The 27,284-nt window shown below is 48.9% G+C and overlaps 1 protein-coding gene across 10 annotated transcripts in view; it reads left to right on the forward strand.

Annotated features, from left to right (window-relative positions):
* Positions 1 to 27,284, forward strand: part of LOC142852178 (voltage-dependent P/Q-type calcium channel subunit alpha-1A) — a 273,933-nt gene that overhangs the window by 150,352 nt on the left and 96,297 nt on the right. For 5 of the 10 annotated variants that reach the window (XM_075976683.1, XM_075976684.1, XM_075976689.1 and 2 more), the window contains exons 5-10: positions 718 to 911; positions 10,960 to 11,063; positions 13,090 to 13,205; positions 16,564 to 16,618; positions 18,607 to 18,704; positions 24,295 to 24,504. In XM_075976683.1, coding sequence (XP_075832798.1) covers positions 718 to 911; positions 10,960 to 11,063; positions 13,090 to 13,205; positions 16,564 to 16,618; positions 18,607 to 18,704; positions 24,295 to 24,504 — 777 coding nt within the window. Of the gene's footprint in view, positions 1 to 717; positions 912 to 10,959; positions 11,064 to 13,089; positions 13,206 to 16,563; positions 16,621 to 18,606; positions 18,705 to 24,294; positions 24,505 to 27,284 lie in introns of all 10 variants that reach the window. The other 5 variants (XM_075976692.1, XM_075976686.1, XM_075976687.1 and 2 more) reach the window with 3 other exon arrangements.

A 27,284-nucleotide genomic window follows, 5' to 3' on the forward strand; every position in this document is an offset into this window, starting at 1 on the left:
GCCTCCCAGGAACTGGGATTAAAGGCGTGCACCACCACTATCCAGCATAAATAAAATATTTAACTGAGGCTAGTTTACAGTTCAGAAGTTCAGTTCATTATAATTGTGGCAGGAGCATGGCAATGTGTAGGCAGACATGGTGCCGGAGAAGGAGCCAAGAATTCTACATCTGCATGGGCAGGCAGCAGGAAGAGAGAGATCCTGGACCTGACTTGAGCTTCTAAAACCTCAGAGCCCATCATTGACACACTTCCTCCAGCAAGGCCACACCCCCTAATAGTGCCAGTCCTGGGGGCCAAGCATTCGAAGATGAGTCTGTGGGGGCCATTCCTGTTAAAACCACCACAGGGAATATTTTCACAATAATAATTAATAACCATGACAGTGTTTCTGAGTTGCAATCAGAACTGCACTTGAAGGACAATTTATAGCCTTCAAGAAAATGGCTCCATTTCAGCAGGTTCAGAAAAGACAGGGGCCAGAGGTGGGGGTGCACGCCTTTAATTCCAGCACTCAGGAGGCAGAGGCAGGGTGATCTCTGAGCTCAAGTCCATGCTGGTCTACAGAGCAAGTACCAGGAGCTGAAGAATCTGGTGCTGCAGATAGGAACTAAGAGATCTACAGCTGGACACTGATATTTCGTCCCAGTCACCACTTTCCTGTCATCAGTAGGTTCTTCCGACCCCTCCCTCTTACTCTCCACTGTCCCCTTTCTAGACGACATCCAGAGTGAGTCGCCAGCTCCGTGTGGGACAGAGGAGCCCGCCCGCACCTGCCCCAACGGGACCAAATGTCAGCCGTACTGGGAAGGGCCCAACAACGGCATCACTCAGTTCGACAACATCCTGTTCGCTGTGCTCACTGTTTTCCAGTGCATCACCATGGAAGGCTGGACTGATCTCCTCTACAATGTAAGCGCTGCTGGGGCACACAGGTGGCGTGGGGAGGGAGCCCTGGGGTGAGTTCAACACCCTTCGGGGCGGCGTGAGTCCAGGCCTTTAGAAATTCCTGAGCGTGGAAGTCTAGATAATATAGAGAGAGTACTCCTTAATGGTGCCTCGGCCAGCGGTTGTTGTTAAATATGCTTTCTGTGTGTGAGCCTGAACTCAGCGTGAGTGGGACCTTCCCGCCTGGGCAATGCCATCCAGCGCTGGGCATCCCTTCCCATGACATATGGAGTACATGGGACCCAGGGGGTGACTGTGAGGATGTTGGTGTCCATGCTAAGTTACCTGAAATCCTTTATCTAAGCTCAAATCCATGCATTTCTGTGAGATCCTTCCGTGTGGGTTAAAGTCTCCCCTTTCCCCAGTAGGCAGCCACCAGCACAAACGTGGCTGGAATGTGGGCACACACACTGGACTTTCCACAGATCTACACAAGCCACTGGCAGGACAGAACTGTGGACAGCCGGGAGAGAGGCAACAGGACATGGTCACAGACCATGGCTGGCTCACCCCCTCCACAATGCATGACAGACACCCAGATTCTAGAAGCACAGGATGTATTTGATTTAGTCACTTTCAAACGGGTACAGTTGGAAAGTGGCCACTTCACAGCCAGATCCGAAAAGGCACCTGTCCTGCCCTGTGTGCCTTCTGCTTAGTGACCGTCCCTCACCATGGGCCCTTCTGTGCCTTGACACATCTTCCCACTGCCCGTTTACACCAATGCAGTCATCCCTCAGCGGCCGTGGTCATTGGTTGCACGGCCCCTGTGATACCGTGGTCCAGGGCTGCTTCCATTCCCTGTGTGAAATGGGGTGGAACCTGAACACCTCCCCCATGTTCTCTAAACCACGGTGTGCTAGCCTTTGCTGCATTGGTGCTGTGGACGTGATTCATGCTATGTAGCTCAGGAGCATGGGCAAGGGGTGCTGAGTGCGCTCATTGCAGATGTGTGTTGATTTCTGACCACAGATATGGAGGACCAACTGCACAAGAAGAACCAAATCTATCTCTCGGGCTGGGAGATGGTTCCGTAGAGAAAGCACTTGTCTGACAAGTGTGAATTCTCACGTGTGTGGTGACCTGCCAGTAACTGGAGGGCTCTAGAGGCAGAGATGGGGTCCCTAGGCAAGCTGGCCAGCTAGACTAACCAAAGCTACATTAACCAGGTTCAAGTGAGAAACCCTGTTCAATATTAGCATGCACTCAGTGTCAGCCCACAGCCTCTGCATGCACACATAGGCATGAAACTTGTGCATACACACATTGCACACAGAGGCAGAAACTTGTGCATATACACATTGCACACAGAGGCAGAGACTTGTGCATACACACATTGCACACATAGGCAGAGACTTGTGCATATACACATTGCACACAGAGGCAGAGACTTGTGCATACACACATTGCACACGTGGGCAGAGACTTGTGCATACACACATTGCACATGTAGGCAGAGACTTGTGCATACACACAATCCACACAGAGGCAGAGACTTGTGCATACACACATCGCATGCACACTACACAGGCATTTTTTAAAAATCTGTATTGCTCATTTTAGCGCCATAGGGTCACACTCTACACTTTTTCCATCACTCCTTCTCATAGCAATAAATTCTAGAATGGTCTTTGTGACAAGACAGAGTTCATATTCTTTGTATAGCAGCATAGAATTGCATTGTGTTGCCGCCCACAGTTTATGTGCTTGGTCCTTTAGAGAGGCATGTCTGGATGCCCACCACCGAAAGTCAGGTACTGTGGTGCCACGAGCACCGTTTCACTGCGGGCTTTTCATGCTTTTGTAGATGCAGATGGAGTCTATGGCCCCAACGTGGGATTACAGGGTCAAAAGCTAAATTTATTTATAGGGTTGTTTTTTAAAAATGGGATGAGAGTAGGGAGATGGCTCAGATGAGAAAGTACTTGCTACACAAGTATGAGAACTTGAGGTTGACCCACAGAACCCATGTGAAAAGCTATGGAGCAACACCCAAAGTTGTCCTGTGAACTACACATGCATGCACACACAAATGCATGTACACATGCATGTAATTCTCAAATGCATACACACAGAGATGCCTGTACTTACATACATAATACACATAGGCAAAAACAAACACACACATGGATATGTACACATAGAAGTATATACATACAATACATGCACACACATGAATACACACAGGTACACACACATAAAATACATGCATGCACATGCATATACAGTCATGCATGCACATATACACACACCAAGATGAAGGACATAACCAAGTATGTTGCAATTCTTATAAACTATTTTTAAAACAGATTTGTGGGTTGGGTGCAGTGGCACAGAGCTGTCATCTGGGCACTAGGGAAGCCAAGACAGGAGGTCAAGACTTTGAGATCAGGCTGGACTACTTAGTAAGACACTATATCAATACAAGACCAAAGAAGGCAAGAGATGGCTCAGAAGTTAAAACTGCATAGTGTTCCTGGAGAGAAACTGGATTCTGTTTCCAGTACCCACACTGGGTAGCTCACAACTCCCTATAACTCCGGCTCTAGGGAATCTGAGACCTTTTCTGACCTCTGAGAGAACACATAATAATAACAACAATAATAATAATAATAGATTGATTGATTTTATCTAAAACCATTATGGAGTATCGATAGCCCACACTGGGTCAATAAGTCCCATGGTTTCATGGCAGTGCCAAGTTTCAAAAGCCTTGTGTAGCACTCTGAGACTTAGTGGCTCTCACAGTGGCACCTGCAGTTGATGTGGTCAGAAAGTGATAGTTTAGCAAGTATCTAAAATCCTCAACCTCCATGTTTGGCTCAACCTAACACCATCTTGCTGCCCAAAATAAGAGATTCAAAAACAGCCTTGTATTTGGGGCTGAAAAGATGATTTAGTGATTAAGAGCACATACTGTTCTTCCTAAGGACCTGAGTTCAATTCCCAGCACCCATATCAGGTGGCTTACAACTGCCTGTAACTCCAGTTCCAGGGGTCTGACAACCTCACAGACATACATGTAGGCAAATAAATAAACAAATCTTTTTTTTAATGTGCTCTGCCCAGGAAGCAGAGGCAGGTGGATTTCTGTTAATTTGATACCAGTCTTTCCCACACAGTAGCTGCAGGCCAGCCAAAGCTACAGAGTGAGACCCTATCCCAGGGAGAAAGCAAACAGCCCTGTGTGAAGATGTGCTCTTTCTGTTTTGGGTACCATCCTCCAGATAAGAAACTGAGGCTTCCCAGTGAGAGATTAGTCTCCTGAGTCTCCCAGACAATTTCAACAAAACAGAATAATTCTTCTAATCCAACACAGGTCACTATTCTTTGCCGCCAGCCCCTCTTTGTCTTATGCCCGTAGTGTTTCTTTCGTTCATTAATTTATGTATACATTCTCTGTCTCCTCCTTTTTCTTCTCCCCTCCTCCCTCTTTTCTCTCCTTCCTCCTCTCTGTGCTTCTCCTCATGAGCCTCTTTTACTCCCTTCCTTTCCTTTGGTTAATGTCAGTGAAGAAGCAGCAAAACCGTTGCCTGTCTGTTAATAATCTCACACCTCTTGACTAATGATCACAAACAGTGGGGATGAATCTGTGGCCTAAGCCTTTTCTCATTCACAGATACTTGTCTCATTTCAAGTCAGGTGACTCTGGGGGACTGCCAAGCACTCATTCATCCAACAAGCGATGATTGAATACCTACTACATGCAGCGCCCTGTGAGTGCCTACCGTATGCGTGTGTATTGGCGACACCTCCTGTGTCGTGACATTTCAGACACTGAGGAGTTGCCCTTCTAGTGGGTGAAGTGACTGTTAGATCAAAGACAGTGGGCACAGACTATTTTATGTTCTGTGTGGCTCATACGGACAGAACAGGGCTACACACCAGTCCGACCTGCAACTTTTAGAACCTGAGTCAGTCAGGAGACACTTGTCTTGCCAGCAGGAAGGCCTGAGTCCCCAGGCAAGGTGCTGCCTGCCTGTAACCCCAGCTCTGTGGAGGTGGAGATGAGAATCCATGGGGCTAGCCTTACCTACTGGAACAAGGCCAAGACCAGTAAGAGACCCTATCTCAAAGGAACTGGAGCCGTGGCTTCCCTCACCCAACACACACATGAACATGCATACACACACATAAGCATGCGTACACACACATGAGCATGCGTACACACACATACTAAAGAAAACTTGTAGATGGGGTGCGTTTGAGATAGCTTAGGGCAGTGAGGCAGTCAAGGGTCACAGACTACCCAAGGGACAGGTGGGTAGTCTCCTCCTGAGAAGACTAACAGAAGTGAGGGTAGCCCACAGGTCTTCTTAGAAGGCCAGCCCAGGCAGGTGGAACAACCAAGACAGAAGCCCTGAGGCAGGACTGCCCTGGTCTTTTTGAGCAGCACTGGAGCTGCACAGGAGGTGGAGGGGCACGTGAAGGTAAGAGAGGGAACCCAGGAAGCAGTGGTGGTGACAGCCTCACAGGACGGCCCCAGAGTAACAACCGCTGAGAATCTGCGTGTTGACAAGTACAAACTGGGGCCCGTGGCCTCCAAGGTCACCGCCAAACCTTGGCTCTTCCGGTCGAATCCATCTCATCTTTATCTCAGAAATTGGAGTTGATTGTCTTCTTAAATTGAGGAGGTTTTTTTTTTCTTATATCTTCTCTGTGGCTTTTTTTTTCCTGAATGAACTAGGCTCAAAAAAAAAAAAAAAAGAGGGAAATAAACCATAAGGCAGAAGGCATCTAAGGATTTCTCTGGGCTTCAGCCATTAATTTGCCTGAAGAGTATTTATCGAATGCTCACTAAGTGCGCTAGGACTCAGCAGTGCTTGTGAGTCAGAGGCCACGGGCTCCTGGGGGCTGCTTACTATCGGCGTGAGACAGGGTGCTGAATGCTGCCAGAAGGGACGTGCATTAAAAGCAGTCGGAAAGCAGAATGACGGGGAAACCGTTTGCTGCCCACCTGTGTGATGCGGCGCTGTTAACCTTTCCCAGGGCAGTAAGCAGAGGTTTGTTCACTCCAGATAGAGAACCCATGGCGAGGCAGAGGAGCTATCCCACTAGAGTCCAGTTTGGCAAACCAATGAATTCACTGGGCGTACTCACAGGTGCACAGGTGTGGAGATACAGGAACACGAATGAGGGAGGGTTACTTCAGGGTGCAAGAACGTGACGTGTGGTGAGTGTTGTCAACCTCACAGGATCTGGAATCACCTGGAGACACACCTAGGTTCTCTTGTTTGCTTGTTTGTTTTGGTTTTTTATTTGTTTGAGACAGGGTTTCTCTGTGTAGCTCTGGCTGTCCTAGAACTCACCTATAGACCAGGCTGACCTCCAACTCACAGAGATCTGCCTGCCCCCACCCCCCAAATGCTGGTATTAAAGCCCTGCACCACCACCACCGGGCTCAGGAGGGACTATCTCAATGAGGTCCGCTAAGGAAGAAGGACCTCAGTGACCACCAAGGGAACAAGCCTTTCTCAGGCTGGGATCTTGCGCTGTATAAAGAGGAGAAACAAAACCAACACAGCTCCATCCCTCTGCTCCTGACTGCAGCTTGGCTGCTCCTACCTCCTGGTGCCTTGACTTCCCCACTGGGCGGGACTGCAGGGCTGAACTTTGAGCTGGAACACTTGCCTTTGGGTTGCCTCTGTCGGGAGATTTTATCCCAGCAACTGTGCGCAGGTACCGTTTTCACAACTGCTGTGTTGAGGACGGTCCTAACTGAGATGTGGATCATGAGGGTGCTGGCCTCCTGGGGGGGTGGGGGTCATCACTGGGAACCTGACAGGGAGGGTGCTGGCCTCCTGGGGCGTGGGGGTCATCACTGGGAACCTGACAGGGAGGGTGCTGGCCTCCTGGGGGGTGGGGGTCATCACTGGGAACCTGACAGGGAGGGTGCTGGCCTCCTGTGGGGGGCGGGGGTCATTACTGGGAACCTGACAGGGAGGGTGCTGGCCTCCTGTGGGGGGCGGGGGTCATTACTGGGAACCTGACAGGGAGGGTGCTGGCCTCCTGGGGGGGTCATCACTGGGAACCTGACAGGATGCTGGCCTCCTCGGGGTTCATCCATGGGTGAACTCAAACCTGGACAGACTGCCAGTCAGAGGCTAGGTGAGAAAGCAGGCATCAGGGCTGTCTCTAAAGGACATGTCCTTTCCCTGTCCCTTCTTCCCATAAACTGAGTGGCTTAAAACAACAGAAATTTGTCCTGTCCTCATTCCAAAGGTGTCAGCAAGCTGTGGCCTTCAGACACCTGTATGGAATCCTTTCTTTCTGTCTCTTCGCTCACTGACACTCTTCATCCCCGCCTTGACCTCCCCATTGCCTCGTCCTTCTCTGTACATCCCGTCCGTCTCTCTGTCCTGACTGCCTCTTTATGAAAGGACATTGGTCACAAGATTAGGACCTGCCCTGATGACTTCATCTTGATATGGTAGCACCTGCAGAGAGTCTGGGGGTCACTTACGGATCCTGGGAGACTCCATGAACTGCAGGCCAGTGAGCATGTGGTTTTGCCTCTCTGCACTTGGGTTTCCCACCTGAGAGGACAAATGGTCGTACTCTCCTTCTTGGGGTTCACAAGAGGATTTTCGTCGGTTTCAATAGGCCAAAACTCCATGCCTGTCACACAGCCCTTGTCAGGGAGTTCAGTGCAGTCGAGTGCAACTGAGGAAAGAGGCTACCTTCCCGCCCCTCCACCACCCCGCTCCGTCCCTATCTGAGCCATCCCATGTGACAGCCCAGAGCTCTGCTTCTCGCTGGCTGCTGGTGGTGCTGGCTCTAGCTCCCAGCACTATATTTAGCCTGAGGAACTCGAACGAGAAGCTCAGCCCCACCGTGCCAAGAGGAGGACAAAGCCGTGCTGCCTTCTGTCCAGCATATTCCAATGGCTTCTTTCTTCCTTCAGAGTCTTTCGGAAACAAAGCACTGGGTGCTGGGGTTGGCAGCACAGACTGTGGACTAGGGAGGGTCTCAGACACTCACTTTCTCCAGAATCCTGTCAGTGGCCATGACTAAACGTGACTTTTTGTTTTAATTATGTGAGTAAACACATTAGCAATAAATGTAGCTAATTCTTTTTCTCATATTGTAGAAGATGGAACTCAGAGTCTAATGCAAGTCAGTGCTCTACTTATAAGCCACACCCCCAGCCCTATCTTAACTGTGTTATTTTTTCAGGAGGGCCCTCACTATCGTCTGGCTTGCCTGGAATTCTCCATGTAGACTAGGTTGGGATTAAAGGCGAGTGGCTAGCTTTTGCGACAGTCTGTGCTGCCTGGATTGACATTGCACTCGGTGCTCAAGTCATCCTGCCTCAGCTTCCCGTGTAGCTGGGGTCACAGGTCGCTTTATTCCTTGCATCCGTGATGTGTCTGGCTGCAGAGTGGTTCATGCTGTTGTGTGGCACTGTTCCTGGAGGAATCTGAGGAGGGACGCACCCACCTCAGATAGGGAACCAAAGCACGGACACCACCAAAGACATGTGGTGATCCAGTAAGTTTTCCTGAGGTTACTTACAGGACTGTGTGTGAGAGGTTACTTAAAAGAACAAAATGACTCAAAGACAGCTGCATCACCAAAGTCCACTCCAGCAATGGTGGCAGCTCACAAACACTGGAGACTTGGAATGCACCACACCTGCGGCCAGGTCAACAGGTAGAAGACGCTCTCAGGTGGCTCAGTGGTGCGAGTATCTCTCAAGCAATGTGTCTGGTCCCTACTTCTTTCAGGAGGCTCGTCTTGTCTGAGAGTTCAGCAGCAGCCCTTGGGGACGGAGAGGCGTAGTGAATCTGGTCAGTTTCAGAGGCTTCCTGAAGATTTTAAGTTGTTTGCTTCTGAATTTAAGGAGCATCTCTGCAAAGTGGATTGTTTCACCTCCCCTTAGAACATCCTCTGTCCAAAACAAAACAACCCCCCCCCCAAAAAAAGGAACATCTTCTCTCTATTAAGAAACCTCCCTCTGAAGTCACTGGTTTTATCTCAGAAGAAATTGCTATACAGCATGTAATTCTGTGTCTGGCTAGGAGTCACACATGTGTGCTGTCTGTGTGTGGACATTTTCACTTGGCATTGCTGTACAGTTCCTGTGGCAGCCTGTCATCCGAATTCCACTCTTGTATACCGCCTCCTGCTGGTAATGTTCTAGATTGTTCACAGCTTGGGGCATTTTTCTTGTGTGCACTGTGAACATTCTTGTGCATGTCTGAGGTGAACATAGCTTCACATTTCCATTGGGTAACCATCTGGGAGTGGCGTGGCCAGGGCTTGGTGATGCACCCATCAGTTTGAGTAGAAACTGCTATTTCTCAGAGAGATCTGTCCTTTCAAAACTTACATTATCTTGGTGTGTTGGTGCATGGCTGTCATCCCAGGTAGCAAGATCAGAAATTTAAGGGCAGCCTGGGCTACATTATGCTACCCTTCCTGAGCAAACAACAGGTCTGGGTGTGTGGTTCAGTCCTAGAGTTCTTCTGTCACATGCGCAGGCACTAGGTTTCAGCCCTGACACAAACAATGACAACAAACATAGTAAAAATCTTATCACCAGCACCAATAGCTCAAAATGTGACTTGATTTGGAAATAGTCACTGCATATGTAATTTATTATATTGGGGTCAATAGATGTCCCTAAGCCATATGACTGATGCCTTTATGGAAAGGATAAATATAGTCAGACACACACAGGAAGTATGCCATGCTAAGATGAAGGCAGAGTTGGAAGTGAGTGACACAGGACGGCCAGAGAAGTATCAGATGCCTGGAGAAAGATGGGAAACAGATCCTCTCCCGGCCTTCAGAAGAACCAACCATGCCCACAAATTGACCTTAGAGTTCTACCCTACAGAACTGTGAGATAAATTTCCATTTTAAAGCCATCCAATTTGTGACTTTTGTTACAACAGCAACAGGACCCTAATATATTATAGTTCCTTTGTGTCAGCAGGACCTTAATGTTCCAGTTGCTCCATAGCCTCACTAGTGATTGTAATATCAGCCTTTATTGTTTTAGCTTTCTTCCTATAATACTTGTGCTTACTTCTAAAGATGAGCTTTTAAAGCCACACTTAAGAACTCACATTTTCCAAGTGCCACAGGTGATCAACCACTAGAAGGATCCTCTCCAGAATCTTCTCCAGGACACAGGTCAGGTCCACAGATTTGGACATTCAAAACTCACATTTGGCACTCTGTGACTCTGGGCTTGTTGGTTGTCTTTCTCAGCCTTCATTCTAGTTGTAAAAGTGCACATGGTGGTTATATAGTGTTTTGTGAAGAAGATACAAGTGAATTATATAAGTGATATGTTTAGAGGAGGGCAGACACATAGTAAATGCTCACTAGTGTTCATACCAGTCATTCCCTGCAACCAGCTCTCCCCTTTTCCTCTCATCCCATCCCCCCTCCTTTCTTCATCTTCTTCATTTTCTGTTTTCATCTTCTTTTCCCCTCATTCTCTTTCAGTTTTCTGTTCTCCACTTCAGAAGTATTCTATCTGTGGACTCCTACTCCCTAGAGATAGTTTTCTATCATGTGATTCTCATCACATTCCAGGAAGTGAAGGAGATAAACTTGAGGAACAGGCTTGTGGCTCTGAATTCACCAGACTATGAGACTGTAACCATATGCTTCCTCTAAGGGGAAATGGTGACTATGTAAAGACTCATGTGGGATCCAGGGATTCATTCTTTTCTACATTTCAGTGGTGTGTGTGTGTGTGTGTGTGTGTGTGTGTGTGTGTTTCCTTCTCATTTCAGACTCAGGTCCAAAATCCTCTTAGGCATCACCTTGGCTCCCAGATGCCTTGAGAACTGTGTGTGACATGAGAGAGCTTTTTCACCTGGTGTTACCTTGATGATATTCCCCACCATCTAAACTTTATCCTCCACTTGGCTTCCAGAGTGCCAGGATCCCACAAGTCAATCACAGGAGATGTGACACTAACCCTATTGCTCCTCCTCAGTCCCACCTGGGCCCCACTCCCATCTCACACGGTTTTCCTCTTTGCACTCTGCAGAGCAACGATGCCTCAGGGAACACTTGGAACTGGTTGTACTTCATCCCCCTCATCATCATCGGCTCCTTTTTTATGCTGAACCTTGTGCTGGGTGTGCTATCTGGGTAAGTCTCTGCTACTCCACCCTCCATCCCACTCTTCCTAATGAATAAACTTCTTTCCTGGTTTCATTAGCAAGCCCACTGTATAGATTGTGTACTGCTAGGATCGATCACTGAGGAAGCCCTTACTGGGTTTTCTTGTCTGTTGTTTTTGTATACTTTGGGGAGCTGGAGAGATGGCTTAGTGTTTGAGAACACTAGCTGCTCTTCCAAAGGACTTAAGTGAACCCAGATGGCCATTAACAATCATCTTTAACTCTAGTTCCAGGGAATCCAACAACTGTTTTTGACCTTCAGGTACCAGGCATATACATAGTACACAGACATACATGCAAGCAAAACACCCATACACACAAAATGCATATAAATAAATCTTAAAAAATAAAATAAATAACAAGCTATGAAGCTATGGGCAGTGACTCACACATGTAATCCCAGCACTCAGGAAGTAGAGACAGGAGAATCGCCACAAATGTACTTCATAGTCATCCCAGGCCAAGTTGGGTTACAGAGTGAGACACTGTCTCATAAAAACAAAACAATGACAACAAAAAAAAATACATAACAAAATCAAACATGTGTTTTCCTTGGGACTGAAGAGATAGCCCAGCAGTCGAGCATATCTTACGGATAGGCTGGTCATGTTGACGCACGTCCTTGATCCCAGTGCTCTGGAGGCGACAGCAAGTGCATCTCTGGGCATTCAAGACCATAGTGAAACCCTGTCTCAATAAAGGTATGGGGCTAGAGAGATAATTCAACAGTTGAGGGCATGGGCTTGGTTCCCAGGGGTCTGATGCCCTATTCTGACCTCCTCTGGCACCAGGCACATACCTGATGCTCACACATACCTGCAGGCAAAACGCTCAAGCACATACATCTAAACCAGAAAAGAGTGATTACTGCTGTTGCAGAAGACCCGAGTTCAGTTCTCGATATCCACATTGGGCAGCTTGTAACCACCTGTAACTCCAGCTGTAGGGGATCTGACATCCTCTTCTAGACTCCAAGGGCACCTGTGCAAGTGTGGTACATACATACATACACACACACACGCAAATAAAAATTATAAATAAGTATGTTGAATGCATTCTAACACAAATGCCCCCCAAATCCACAAAATTACTTTAGTTAAAAAAAAAACTTAAGGGGCTGGAGAGAATGGCTCAGAAGTTAAGAGCACTGACTGCTCTTCCAGAGGTCCTGAGTTCAATTCCCAGCAACCACATAGTGGCTCACAGCCATCTGTAATGCAATCTGGTGCCCTCTTCTGGCCAGCAAGCATACAGACAGACAGAACACTGTATACATAATAAATAAATAAATCTTTAAAAAAAAACTAAATTATAAATAGACTCCCTATTTCTCAGCCAATAATTGTGGGAGCACATGATGCAGCCCGATGCTGCCAATAGCAACCCCTGGTTCCTTCAGGTTTTCGCTCTGACATCCTTATCCAAGACTTTTGCTGACAGATAGTTGATGTCTTAAGATGGCTGCCCTGTGAGCCAAACAGGAAGGAGAACTGCTGACAGCAAGCGGACTGGAAGGGTTTAGCAGGAGTGTTCTGAGAGAGGGAATTGGTGTGTGGCAGCAACAGTTGGCTTACCTTCAAGCTCAGATGTATGGGAACATCAGGAAATGTGTACACTGTCAGACGCTCCCAGCCCTGAAAGACTAGGATGCCCTCCTAGAGGACTGACTTCCATGTTGAGAACCACTGCGCTTCACCGCATCCCCAAACACACGTGGCCTCTGAAAGTTTTTCTAACAACAGAATCCGTGTTGTTGGGGAAGTCAAGAGAGTGTTTTCTGTTTTTAAGACAGGGTCTCCTGTAGCCCAGAATGATGACCTTGGGTTTGTGATTCTCCTGCCTCCGTCTTCTGAGGGCTGGGATAAGAGGCACGTGCTCCCATGCCAGGTTTATGTTGTGCTGTGGGGGGATCCCAGGGCTCTGCCCATGGTCGACGGGTGTTTCCCGATCAAACCCTATCACCGCCAACCTCTGGCTTCTCTGTGATCCTGCAGGGAGTTTGCCAAAGAAAGGGAGCGTGTGGAGAACCGCAGGGCTTTTCTGAAGCTCAGGAGACAACAGCAGATTGAACGTGAGCTCAATGGATACATGGAGTGGATCTCAAAAGCAGGTTAGATCCTTTCACCCTGGGGTCCAGGGATGGCATCCCAGAATTGCAGTTGCCCTTTGGAGGGGTCTAAAGGAGGGTGCTGGGTGGAGACAGAGGATTCAGGTTGCCAGCTGCGGAGCAGGGCCTGTGATGCCCACCTGGAGCCCAGCGTTGGAGGCGCTGCTGGTTCACTTGCTCTTGCTCTGGGAAACACTATGACCAAAAGGGTCGATCTTAGCTTACTCTTTATAGCCCACCCCTGAGGGAAGTCAAAGGCACAAGTTCAAGGCAGGAATTGATGAAACAGAACACTGGTTACTGGCTTGTTCTCCACACTGCAAAGCCCAGGGACACAGTAGTTCCTCCATCTCCAGGCTTGGGTGCCTTGGAAGTCCCTATCTGGTACCAAAAACCTGGAGAGTCCCATGTCCTCAGTGACAGAAGCCTGGAAAGGCTGGTTCTGATACCAGGGAAGGATCAGCAGCAGCAAATGAAGGAGAGATTGGCTCCTCTGAGAGAGACCCAGACAACCTCCTCTGCCATGCCATTGCCCTCTGGGCTGCTACACCACACCAGATAAGACAAGACCATTCCTCAGACAAGGCTTCCCATTCAAACGATTCTAATTTGTAAAAAGGTGACATTAAAACCAACCATCACATGAGGCTAAGACAGGAAGGTTAGGTTTGAAGCTAGCCAGGGCTATATAGTGAGACCTCCTTAAAACGAGAGAGAGAGAGAGAGAGAGAGAGAGAGAGAGAGAGAGAGAGAGAGAGAGAGAGAGAGACCATTTCTTGTTTCTGTTTGGTTAGTTGGTTGGTTTTTTTTTGTTTGTTTGTTTGTTTGAAGACAGGGTTTCTCTGTAGCTTTGGTTCCTGTCCTGGAACTCACTCTGTAGACCAGGCTGGCCTCAAACTCACAGAGATCCACCTGCCTCTGCCTCCAGAGTGCTGGGATTAAATGCTTGGTTGTTTGCTTGCTTTTGAGACAGGGGCTCGTTGCTCACGTAGCCCAGACTAGTCTCAAACTAGCCAAGGATGACCATGAACTCCTGATTCTCTTGCTTCTGCCACAGCTGGTTTATCCTAGTCATGTTTTAAATCAAACATGGGTGTATGTCCCATCTCCAACTCCTCTTAGCCCTGTATCTCTGCAATGACTCAGTTTCCTTAACTGTTAAATGAAGGTGGTGATAGTGAAGGAATCCAGTGGCATCTGGGTGCTTGGTTTCAGGAAGCCACAGAAACCAGAATCAGCAAATGCCCAGAGCCCTACAGAATGACCTAGAATATCTGTAGCCTTCAGGCCACCTCCAATGGGCTCTTGGACTCACAGTAGCCTAGTGCCTTAGGTAGTTGTGTATTGCTAGGGAAGGACAAGAAAAATGTCTGTGAACGTTGGGTACAGATGTTGTTGGGTTTGTTTGTTTCTTTTTTATTCTTTGGGAGCCTGCCACCCAACTGCCAAATAAATACATGGAGACTTATTCTTACTTATGAATGCCTGGCCTTAGCATGGCTTGTTTCTTGCCAGCTTTCCTAATTTAAACTAACCCATTTATCTTCTTTTGCATTTTGCCTCTGGGCTTTTTACCTTTCTTTATTCTATATGCCTTTCTCCCCTTTTTCCTCCACGGCTGACAGAGTGGCTGGCTGTGAGACTGGCCCCTTCTGTTCCCTGGATTTCTCCTTCTATTTATTCTCTCTGCCTGGCAGCCCCACCTATCCCTCTCCTGCCTAGCTATTGGCCATTCAGCTCTTTATTAGACCAATCAAATGTTTTAGACAGGCAAATAACATAGCCTTACAGATTAAACAAATGCAACATAAAAGAATGCAACACATCTTAAACTAATATTCCATATAGATGCACTTTTGTCTCAGTGTTTCGGGGCTGTGTTGGGGTCAATCCATGGAAGCAGAACCAGTCCCTGTGGGGAGCAGACCACCTGTTCACAGGGCTGCTGAGGATTCAGTAAGACACCCAGGCTAAGCCGGTCAGAGTAGCACCTCACGTCAGTAGGCATGTGTTTATTTACCAGGCGTCTGGCAAAAACAGGACACATGCTCTGTGCCATGCGCAGTGGTCGTCCACACTGAGAATGTGGCAGATCCCTGCTGCTGGCTAGTGAGAGACAAGCTCCACCACCAAGAGCAAAGAAGGAAAATAAGCAAGACCAGGCATCCCGAAACACCTTGTCTCAGCACTGGGGCAGTAAAACGGGAGGATCGGGAGTGGGAGGCCAGCCTGGGCTACACAGCGAGACTGTCTCAAACACAGAAGTAGGGAAGAGAAAAGGCAAGGTGGCAGGGGACAGCTAGGGTCAGCTGAACAGCTAAGGTCTCCCTGAACAAACAAATCTGAACACAGACATAAAGGAAGTGAAAGGGGAGCTCTGGGGTTGCTGAGTGGGAGAGAGGTTGAGAAAGGGAAAAGAGCAAGTGCAGAGGTCCTGGAGCAGAAGGAACTGGTGTCCCTGGCAGGCCGGGCTGAGCAGGGCCAAAAGCCTGAGGTGAGCCGATGCTGTTACATTAATCCAGTTGTAGTTATAACATGGTATCTAAGGCGGACTACTGACCGGAAGAGGTAAACATCAGTGGTTACTAAGTGTTTCTTACTTTCTTCCTGCTGTGATGAAAGCAACCTAAGAGACAAAGGTTTTGTTTTGGCTCCACACAGCTCCAAAGTGATAGAGCCAGTCAGGGTGGGTAGACATGGCAGCGGGAGGTGGAGGTATGATAGCAGGAGCAGTAGGCTGGCTGGTTGCATGACATTCACACTCAGCGGGCAAGCAGAACCAGAACAAGATGTGGGGCTTGGCTGTAAGCCGGAAGACCCGCCCCCAGTGACTTGCTTCCTCCAAGCAACCTTCCCAAACACCAAACACCATCTGGGGTCTGGGGGCTCAAATGTTTCACATCTGACCACAGAACTAAGGTTCAAGGTCATGGCTCCAAAGGAACTCAGCCTAGAGAAGACTCTAGGTCTGTGCTGGACGTGGTGGAGCTTGGACTTAATAGACATCAGCAGACAAGGAAGTGAACTGGGCGAAGAGCAGGCTTATCCTGACAGCTGACTTGTGCAAAGAGCTCATACGTCCCTTCCAAGGACATACATCCTGTAACTTAAGGACCTGCCCTGTCCCCAAAGCGCTGTTCCACAGTGTGGAGTCCACCTATGCCTAAATTACATCCAAACTACTTCTGCTGCCGATTGTACCCTCTGCTGGGTGGGGCCAGGATGCAGAAAGCAGCTGAGCTGCCTGGATCAGGTTGGACTGGATCATTGGCCAGGGGCAGTGAGTGTGGCCAGGGTCCGTCCTTGATGGTCAATCTGGAAAGCCCTTCAGGAAGGACCTTAACTCTGCTTCTCTCCTCAGAAGAGGTGATCCTTGCAGAAGACGAAACCGACGTGGAGCAGAGACACCCTTTTGATGGTAACTGCTCTGAGCCCAGCATGAAGGCGGGTCCCAGGGGAGTGGGGTTAGCTGGGGCTGGGCACGGGTGACTGGTTCTAGCCGGTATAAGTAGGCCATGCCAGGAAGAGATGTGAGACTGGGCTGTGCATGGAGGTTTGAGTTATTGAGGAATGGGCCTCTGGGAGGAATTTTAGAACCTCGTGGGGAGCAGGGGGAGGTTCATTCCTGACTTGCCCTTTTCTCCTTTAACCGTGTGTCCACAGTGTTGCTCTTCTGTAAAGTGCACATAATAGGGCTGGTGAGATGATTCAGTGGATGAAGATGTCTGTGTGCAAGCTTAGTGGCCTGAGTTCCATCCCCAGAACCCACATAGCAGAAGCAGAGAAAGAAGTGTGTGCACACATTCATGCACACAAGCTAACACATACACACACACACACATACGTGCACACACACATACATGCACACACACCAGTGTTACTAATAATGAGGAAGAATCCCATCTCCTGGCTAGACTGACAGAGCACATGCATAAAGTTCTGGGATTCGTCTGCAGCACTGCCAAGAAAGGGGGGGGGGGAGATGACTGCCCACCCTTACTGTCCCTGAAAAATGTGGTCCACTCCAACCAACCAGATCCCTGGAGCTCAGTTGCTTCCTAAATCCCAGCCCCACCCAACAGTGGGTGCAGTAGGCACAGGGAAAAGCAGTGGAAGACAGATAGGAAGTACAGTGCAGTGTTACAGGTGTATAAAAATGTCCTACTATTTGGGGGAGTCTGGAGAGATAAATCCTCAGTTAAAGCGCTTGCTGCTCTTCCAGAGGACCCAGGTTCCCCTCCCGGCGCCCACATGACAGCTCATGCCTGTCTCTCCAACTCCAGAGGGTCTGACCCCTCTTCTGGCCACTCGTGTGCACAAATACACATGCACTTGATTTCTTTTTTAAATCTTTTTTTTTCTTTTGTTTTTTCGAGACTGGGTTTCTCTGTAACTATAGAGCCTATCCTGGAACTAGCTCTTGTAGACCAGGCTGGCTTTGAGCCTGCAGAGATCTGCCTGCCTGCCTCTGCCTCCCGAGTGCTGGGATTAAAGGCATGCACCACCACCACCCGGCTTAAATCTTTTCTTAAAAACCACTATTTTGTGCAGCAACAACAAAAAAAACAATTAGGAAAAATTTAAATAGCAAAATGACAAAAAGAAATTAAGAATCATAGATCTTTTACTTGGAAGTAGAAAGTGGTTCTCTCTGGAGTGTTCCGAGTCTCCTTTAGAGTGTATATCTGCTGGAGAGCCTTGGGGAGCAAGCCTTGGCACGGGACAGTTGCCCCAGCCCCAGCCAGTGCAGCACGTGTGTGCTAGGTTAAGGGTGGACTATACCTCCTGTCCCAGGACTTCTAGGACGTGAACCCTGCTCTGAATATTCAAATGGACCAGAGCCAGCATTGTGATGCACACCTGTGATCTCAGTGCTCCAGAGGCAGAAGCAGGTGAATTTCTGTGTGTGCCAGGGCAGCCAGGGCTATGTAGTGAGACCCTATCTCAGAAAACAAACAGGACTGGAGAGATGGCCGAGAGGTTAAGAGTGCCGGCTGCTCTTCCAGAGGACCTGGGTTTACTTTCTCAGCACCCACATGGTGGACCACAACATTCTTAACTCCAGTCTCAAGGAATGAGATGCCTTCTTCTGCCTTCTGTGTGTGCTGTACACATGTGCTACACAGACATACACTCAGGCAAAATACCCAGGCACATAAAATAATAATTGCTAATTAAAATAAATAATAAAAACTGGCCAGGTTGAAAACAGTGTTTCTGAGCCTGGACTTCGGACTATAACTGAACAGTACTAGACTCCTGTCTGGACTCCCTGCCTTCCCCAGTGGCAGCTTGCACGTGGATGCAGTGGGCATGCTGTGGATCAGTGGGCATGGCAGCAAGCCGTGTCTGCTGCCACCCTGGCATGAAAGGGTAATGCCGTCTTCTCTCGCCATGTTTCCCTTGTTGGAGCTCTGCGGAGAGCTACCCTGAAGAAAAGCAAGACGGACCTGCTCAACCCTGAGGAGGCGGAGGACCAGCTGGGTGACATTGCGTCTGTGGGTAAGTCCCTATCTCTGTGCCAGACACTGTCCATCACCCAGAAATGGGAGGCCGAGCCCTAGGCTGGGCGGCTGGATATGCCAGTGTCTTGGAGGTCACATTATGATGAAAATACCGACGCCCCCCCATTCTGCTTTGGTTTTTTTGGTTTTGTTTCTCATACCTGGTTGGATCTTGTCTCGTAATATTATTGTAGTCTCCCAACTAAAGGAGCCCCACGAATCTCTTTACTGTAGGTTAAGTCCAAACTTTACTCATTTACCCCTAGTTACCTTAGCTAAACCCATTACAGCTTAGTGTCCCTACTCCAGAATACTCTGCATAGCGGGGCGTGGTGGGCACACCTGTGATCTCCGCATGCTCAGGCAGAGGCAGCTGAATCTGTGTTAGAGCCTGGACTGCCTAACAAGTTCCTGGCCAGCTGAACTACGCAGTGAGACCCTGTTTCAAAAACAAATACACGTGACAAAACAAAACCCTCCGTACCCAAACTGTTTCAGATTCCGGGCATTTCCAGACTTGGGAATATTTCCATATAGATGTGTCATATCTTAGGCATGGAACCAACATCTAGAACAACATTGATTTGTTTCTCATACACAGAGCCTAAAGGTAATTTAAGGCCCCTTTAAAAAGGCTTTTGTATTACCAGGGATGGAGGTGCATGCGCTTAATTCCATGACATGAATCTCTGTGAATTCCAGAATAACAAGAGTTGCATGGTGTGACTCTGTCTGAAATTAGTATAATAATAATAACAACAACGTTGTGGGCAGGCAAGATGGCTCAGCAGGTAGAGGTGCTTGCCACTAAGCTCGAGGACCTGAGTTCAATACCCGGAATCAACATGGAGAAAGGAAAGAACCATCTCAAGTTGTCCTCAAACCTCCACACTCACGGCACTTGACACAGAGACACACAATGAATAAGTCACATTGTATTTTGGAACACAATTTTGTACAGGAAATAATGTTGATGTGTGAATTTTTTTATTATCTTGTTGTGTATGGTGTGCTGGGAGAGGACCCACATGCCACAGTGCTGTTTCGGAGGCGAGAGGACAGCTCTCTGGAATTCCAGAGCACTTTAGCAGTCTTGCCAGCGCCGTCGTGGACTTTTCCACACGTGGCGTTGTAAGGTCGCATTTGTATCTTTAGATTAGGAATGTTAGTCTGGGGTCACTGAGTTGGGGATATGGTGCTGGGTTCCCCATATCCCCATGAAGCAGAATTCCCACCCACATGAAAGTCTCCACCCAATGAGAACACACATTAAAAAGAGATTTGAGGCTGGGGATGGCTCAGTCCATAAAATGTTTGCCTTGAAAGCAGGGACACCTGGGTTCAACCCCAGAACCCACATCAAGCCGGACAGAGCAGAACACTTGTAATCCCAGCGCTGGTGACAGCAGACTCGCTGGCCAGCCAGTCTCGCCTAATCGCTGGGTCCAGGCCAGTGGGAGACCCGATCTCAAAGGAGGTGCAGGGTTCCTGAGGATGCTCCCTCAGGCTCTTCTCTGGGCTCCACACAGATGTCACCCACACAGAGACAAACATGCACAGAGAGCATGCAAACACATACACACACCAGACACATTCGCACAGACAAAGGGAGTTCCAGGACGGGTCAGCAAAGGCTTGCTGCCAAACCTGACCTGAGTTTGATCCCCAGGATCCACATGGAGGGTCCCCTAACTTCACATGCACACTGTGGCCCATGTGTTACAGTAAGTTAATTAATTTACTAATGCAAATTTTAAAAATTTAAAACATACACTGGAAAAAAAATTCTATTCCGAGAGAATAACGGAGCTGTAGAGATGAAGCCCAGGCTTGGCCCACCCTGACACAGTAGAGTGTGGTCAAGGAAGGCTTCTCAGAGGAGATGACATTGAGTGAGGGCTGAAGGCTCGCGTTGCAAAGGTGCCTCTCAGCAGTGCCACTGGCGAGTATAGTGACCGAACTTCAAAGGCACTGGGGAAGTTTGGGGGTGCGATGGGGAGGGACTCGTGCATACACCCCCTTCTAATCTCATCCGTAGCACCATTTCTCTGGAACTCTGGGCCCTGAGGGTGGCTCTACCAGATGACACCTCCTCCTTGCAGGGTTCTCTGAGGAAGGACCCTGCTGTGCACATCCACGGGTATCCCACACCGATGGGCATACTCCTGGGGATAATTACAGGAACAAAGAGAGGAATGACTGGCTCCCAGCTCCTCACTCCCTAGGCCATTCTGCGCTTGAATAACAGGACGCTCATTCACAAACTTGTCCAAGACAGATTGTCACCAGCCCCCACCTGCTGTTGTGCAGTCCCTTACCCAGTTAGGGAGCTTTGTGATGCTATTTTAAAGCTTGTTTTCGATGTCTGGCCCGAACACACTTTTGTTTGTAATGACTTATTTCTGTTTCCATTTGTGGGCCCACCTGCTCATGTCCTTTGAGAAGGTGTTGATTGCAATGTCTGATTTGTTTCATGCTTTCAGCCAGTTGGCCTTAAGATCTGTCTGCCTGTCTGTCTGTCTTTCCTTCTTCCTCCTCCTCCTAATTTTATTTATTTATTTATTTATTTATTTATTTATTTATTTATTTATTGCCACACGTGGTCTCATTGTGTAACCCTGACTGACCTGGGTCTCACAAAGATCTAAATGCCTCTGCCTCCCAGGTTCTGGAATTTAAGGTGTGAGCCACCAGGTCTGGATTTCCCTTATTATTATTATTATTATTATTATTATTATTATTATTATTATTATTATTATTATATTTGTTAGGGAATGGAGAGATACCTCAGAGAATTAAGAGCACTGACTGCTCTTGCAGAGGGCCATGGTTCAATTCCCAGCGCCCACATGGCAGCTCACAACCACCTGTACGTCCAGGGAAATCTGACATCTTCTTCTGACCTCCCTCAGCTACGTATGGTGCTCTTACATACATGCAGACAAAATGCTCATACACGTCATGTAAAAATAAGTCTGTCCAGATGTAGTGGCGCACGCTTTTAATCCCAGCACTCAGGAGGCAGAGGCAGGTGGATGTCTATGAGTATGAGACCAGCCTGGTCTACCTAGAGTTCCAGGTCAGCCAAGGCTACATGGTAAGACCTTGTCTCAAAAATATTTTGTATGGTATGTGTGTTCATGTGCATGTGTAGACATGCATGTCAGCATACACGTGTGGAAGCCAGAAGACAGCTTTTGGAAGTAGGTTCTGTCTTTCTCTCATGTGGGTCCTAGAGCGCCAACTCCAGTCATCGGGCCTCATGGCGAGAACCTTTACCTGCTGAGCCGCCTTGCAGGCCCCACTCTTTGCTTTGCTCGATCTTAGTAGGCAAGCATTTTGGTGATGTTGTTGTGTACTTGAGACCTTGTGAGCTAGACGGATGCCCACTCTTAGCGAGCTTCTGGTCTTCCTCATCCTTCGTTCTGACAAACATGAAAAAGTGATCCAACCCCATGCTGACGAGGATGAGGGGAGACTGACACTCTGGACACTCCTTAGTGGAGGCATCAGTCTGTAATGTTCCTGATTTATTTATGGTATATCACTTGGCATTATTTAATTATAGATTAATTAATTTAATAAGATCAATTCCTTGACTTACTGTTCATGCAGCTTTTATTTATTTGTTTACTTGGCTTTGCAAAGCTGAGGGCACAGCCCAGTGAGTGCCTGAGGGGGCAGCTCCCCTACTCAGATCCATCTCTGGCCCCTTTACCGACTGTTAGTTCTTCAGAAGTGACTTATTTTCTTGTGCAGGAGTGCTGCTTACTGGCTTGCTCCCTCTGGCTTGCTCTGCCTGCTTCCTCCCCCCCCCCCCCCCGCCCCGCACCCTGACCACCTGCCCAGCGGTGGCAACACCCGCAGTGAGCTGGGCCCCTCCCTCGCACACCAGTCCCCCACAGGCTTGCCTACAGGCCAGTCTCACGGAGGTATTTTCTCAATTAAGATTCCCTCTTCCCAGATAGATCAAGGTTTGAGTCAAGTTGAAGCCACCCAGCACATCCCTCTAGGCCCCAACTCATAAAGTGTTCACCCCCTCCCATTTACGCTAGAGGCTGGAAACACGTAAGAGGCAAACCGTAACAGTAATACACACGGTAACTGCTCAAGCTAGCCATGCTGCGGTGTAGACACGCTTCAGAACCACCTACAGAGGCTGCAGATGGCACAACAGGGAAGTCGCTCACTGCCCCTGTGAGACTCTGGTGGTTCCATTCCCAGCACCCATATAGGGCAGTTCACAACACCCTAGTTCCGGGGTACCTGACATCCTCTGCTGGTCTACGTGGATGGGTGCACACACACAAACCATCGTAGCAAGTAGTTTAAAAAGTCCGGTTATGCAATCCACCAGCTTATCTGCGATTTGTGTCTACTTGTATTAAATGTAATTGTTTTTATAAAAATAATTAATCATAAATGGTAGGGGCCATGACTCAGTAATAGAGTGTTCACCTACTGTGTTCACCTACTGTGTGTGACTGCTGTGTGCAAGACCCTGAGTTCCATTCTTGGCACTATCAAAAAAGTAAAGAAAGAAAGAAAATAGAGAGTATGGAGCGCGAGAGAAAGGGGAAGCCTCTGTAGGTATAAGCTCCAATCGGTTATTACACTCGGGGCCTGGAGAGATACTCAGTGGGTTAAAACACCTGAGTCCAGTTCCCACACTCACATCCACTGGTGATGCTTGTCCTTTCCTGGCCTCATGAGCATCTGTATTCACATGGCACACACACACACACACATTCACTCACACACACACAAACACACACACGATGAAAACACTTTTTAAAAATTATTATATTCCATTTAGACTTTTTAAATGTTGGTGTTTGTGGTGTGTGTAATCCGTGTTTGCAGGTGTGTGTCCTGCCTGCATGTAGAGGCTATGGAGGACCATGTAGAGGCCAGGGAGGACCATGTAGAGGCCATGGAGGACACCGGGTCCTGGTCTAGCCCTCACCTGTTCACGTCTGTGTGGGTGACATTTGTGTGGAGCCCGGAGGAGAGCCTGAGGGAGCATCCTCAGGAACCCTGCACCTCCTCTGAGATCGGGTCTCTCACTGGCCTAGACCCAGCGATTAAGCGAGACTGGCTGGCCAGCGAGTCTGCTGTCACCAGCGCTGGGATTACAAGTCTTCTGCTCTGTCCGGCTTGATGTGGGTTCTGGGGTTCAACCCAGGTCTTTGAGGTTTTGAAACAAGCACTTACTGACTGCGCCATCCCTGTTTAATGTGTGTTCTCCTTGAATGGCCACTTTCGCATGTGTGGGAATTCTGCCTCGGTCTTGTCCCCAGCTCAGGGCCTAATCAGAGCCCATGACCCCTCAGTTCTCCAGCGACCCTCAGCTGAGTACTCCTGATCTGAACATCTAAGTGCACCGAACCCTAAACAGCCACTCCATGCTGCAAGTGGGCAATCCCTTGTGGATCACTTGGGACCCAGCATCCTGCCAGCCCTCTTCCTGGAGCCTTTGGAGCATGTAGCTCCCACAGGGGACTTGTCCTCTCCTGTGACCCCCTACCTATGGGCCTCCTCACCAGAGGCCATCCTGAGTCTCACTTTCTCTGTCCTTTCCTTCGCAGGGTCTCCTTTTGCCAGAGCCAGCATTAAAAGTGCCAAGCTGGAGAACTCAACTTTTTTTCACAAAAAGGAGAGAAGGATGCGTTTCTACATCCGCCGCATGGTCAAAACTCAGGCCTTCTACTGGACCGTGCTCAGTCTGGTAGCCCTCAACACGCTATGCGTCGCCATTGTCCACTACAACCAGCCCGAGTGGCTCTCCGACTTCCTCTGTGAGTGCTGCTCTCTGCCGGCCTCTGCTGCTCCTTCGGCCCTTCCCCAACCCGCCCCTGCCTAGGACCAGTGACCATTTCTGCAGCTGAAACAGGGACCTCGCAGCTGCTGCGACAAGTGGAGCTGCCTTAGACTGGTGTTAGACCTGAGGCGGCTGAGCAAAGACGTAGCTTGGCAGGGTTGAGGGCATGATGCCACCTGCTCTGGCTTAGCTCTGGGCAGTGACATGGGGGCGGAAGGAGTGTGTGCCGGAGCCTGTTCTCACACCTGCAGCCAGGAAGCCAAGACGAGACACACAGACGAGCAGACATCCAAAAGAGAGAAAGACAGGACCCGGCTAGATGGCTCAGTGGTAAAGGCTCAGGTGTCAAGCCTGGAAACCTAAGTTGACTTCCGGAACTCACCTGGTAGAAAGAGAAAAGATTCCCACCAAACCTCTGGCTTCGCAGGAGCACTGCGGCATGGGCATACACATACACACACACACACACACACACACACACACACACACTTACACGCACACGCAGGCACATACATACATGCACAAAGCACAAAGTAGTAAAAACAAAAAAGAAAAGAGAGACTGGCAGAGATAGATCTGAATGCAAAGACAGACAGGCTCAGAGTAAGACAGACGGACAACGAGGCACACTGTCAGCGTCCTAAGCACCTCCCACTAAGCCCCAGCTTTTAAGGCCCCAATCTGGCTCGTAGTGTTCCCACTCTATAGTGCAGCCTTCTGTGGCATGAACCATTGAAAGGGACACAGAACACAGCCAGGCTTGCCCCGCCCATCTTTCTCACAGTCCTAAGAATCCACAGCTCCTGTTTCTAAGTGAGATACAGGAATACAGACAGAGTGCAGATGGAGGAGATAGGAGACAGTGACCCCTCTGCCCCTGCACTGCAGCGACCCCTTCTGCCTCTCTCTTCTCTTCTCTTCTTCGCAGTGCTAGCATTAGAATTAACACACAGTAGGCAGGGGTTCTACCACTGAGCCATGACCACAACCCCACCCTGGGGGATTCTAGGCCCCCAGCCCCTACCTCCTTCCTTGTTCACTCTCCTCTCCTCCTCTGCCTGCTCCTTTTGCCTCCCCTCTGTCTGGAACAAGCCCTTTAGAACAAATGTGAGCCTGTGTTAGTTCCTCAGAGGATGCAGGACCCTCTACCCGTTTCAGGATTGCCTAGACTGGGCATGGGCACTGGAAGGCGGGAGCCCCCAGGACTGAACAAACTCTAAGGATAACCAACAGAAGAGAGTGTGGGCCTGACAGGGATATGGATGGCCTGGCTCCCCCCTGGAGGCCCTTTGAGAACTACTAACTCCTTCGTGCCTACTGGCTGCCTCCTCCTGGAGCTATTAGCCTTCTGACCTGTTTTCTGCCTTTGCTCAGAAGTAGTCTAGGACAGCTCTAAGGGATGGTCATGCCTCTGACCTAGAAAGGCCTGAATTCTAATCTAAGGGACTATTTTCTTGAACTGTTGTGGTCCCCAGGCCTGCTGTCTGGCCCCACAGGACACCCCAAGGGGACTGTCCTTCCTTCACCTGACCCGCTTCCAAGCTGCATCATTGCCTTGGTCCCTCTGGAGCCGTGTAATGCAGGCTCTTCGCTTGCCGTCAGGACCTCTTGATCGCGACTATTTTTACTCACCTAGTTCCCTCCACTAATCATTTTGCATTCTGTCCTGGTTAAAGAGACAGGGGATTAGAACTTCCTGCCCGGAGGCCTTGGTGTCTGTAGACATCTTTTAGTTAGCCCCATTTTCCAGTTAATGAGAGGCAAAGGAACTTTTCCCAGGTAACACAGCTTGTAAGGGATGTATCCAGGATTTCTGTTCCTAAGTCCAAACTGCGTCTGATGGAAGTCCTACCCCCTAAGCCGGTTCAGGCTATCGGCCATCGGTCAGAGGTTTTCATTCCTAAGGTGTTCTGTAAGGATCAAGAATGACACGGTGTGAATCTTAAGATGAAGTTTCAGAGAAATCCAGACCAGAGCAAGTGAGCACCCTTGGGATTGATGACATGTGCTTCTGGGTCTCAGGATCTCTCTGTAGAGGGTGGGTCTGACCATCCTGAGATTCTCCTGGTCCCTTCAATGTTGCCTGTCACCAGCGCCCCCTGCTGGATCTCAGAGGGACCAGATTTTATAGGCAGATCTGTTTCTCTAGCTGCTCTGTCCCAGACACTCAAGGGTTTTTCCTGAAAACAAGGAGTTTTAGAAAATCCTACGAATCAAAGGAAGTTAGGACAAGATATCACGATGAGGGTTTTTTGGTAATTGATTCAAACCACCTCTTTAAAGCAGGGCCTAGCTAGGGCTCTTGACGATCCTCTTAGCCAATCCACACTACTGTAACATAACACCAGAGGCTGGGTGATTGAACATCAAGAGACAGTTCCTTTCTTGAATTCCTGGAGCGTGGGAAGTTTCCTTGTGGCATTCGGGGAGACTTCGTTGTCTGCTGGAAAGCTGTCTCTGCTCCCAGTGCTGTGTCCTCTGAAAGGGGGACTACCATGTCCCCATGAGAGGCCAGAAGACGAACTCCCATATCAAGACCTGTTATGTCACATCGAGGGCTGTTGACAGGACTCTGGGGCCTGATGCCCCTTCGGCCACCGCACACTGTTCTGACAGCTTCATACCCCGTGGGAGCTGCTCCCTGGGGGAATGATTACCGTTTCAGAGGCCAGGTGTGGTGGCACAGGCCTTCAATCTCAACACTTGGGGAGGCAGAGGCATTCAGATCTCTGTGAGCTTGGGGCCAGTCTGGTCTAA

The sequence above is a fragment of the Microtus pennsylvanicus genome, chromosome 6 (genome assembly GCF_037038515.1).
Source record: "Microtus pennsylvanicus isolate mMicPen1 chromosome 6, mMicPen1.hap1, whole genome shotgun sequence".
In the NCBI taxonomy this organism is placed as follows: domain Eukaryota; kingdom Metazoa; phylum Chordata; class Mammalia; order Rodentia; family Cricetidae; genus Microtus; species Microtus pennsylvanicus.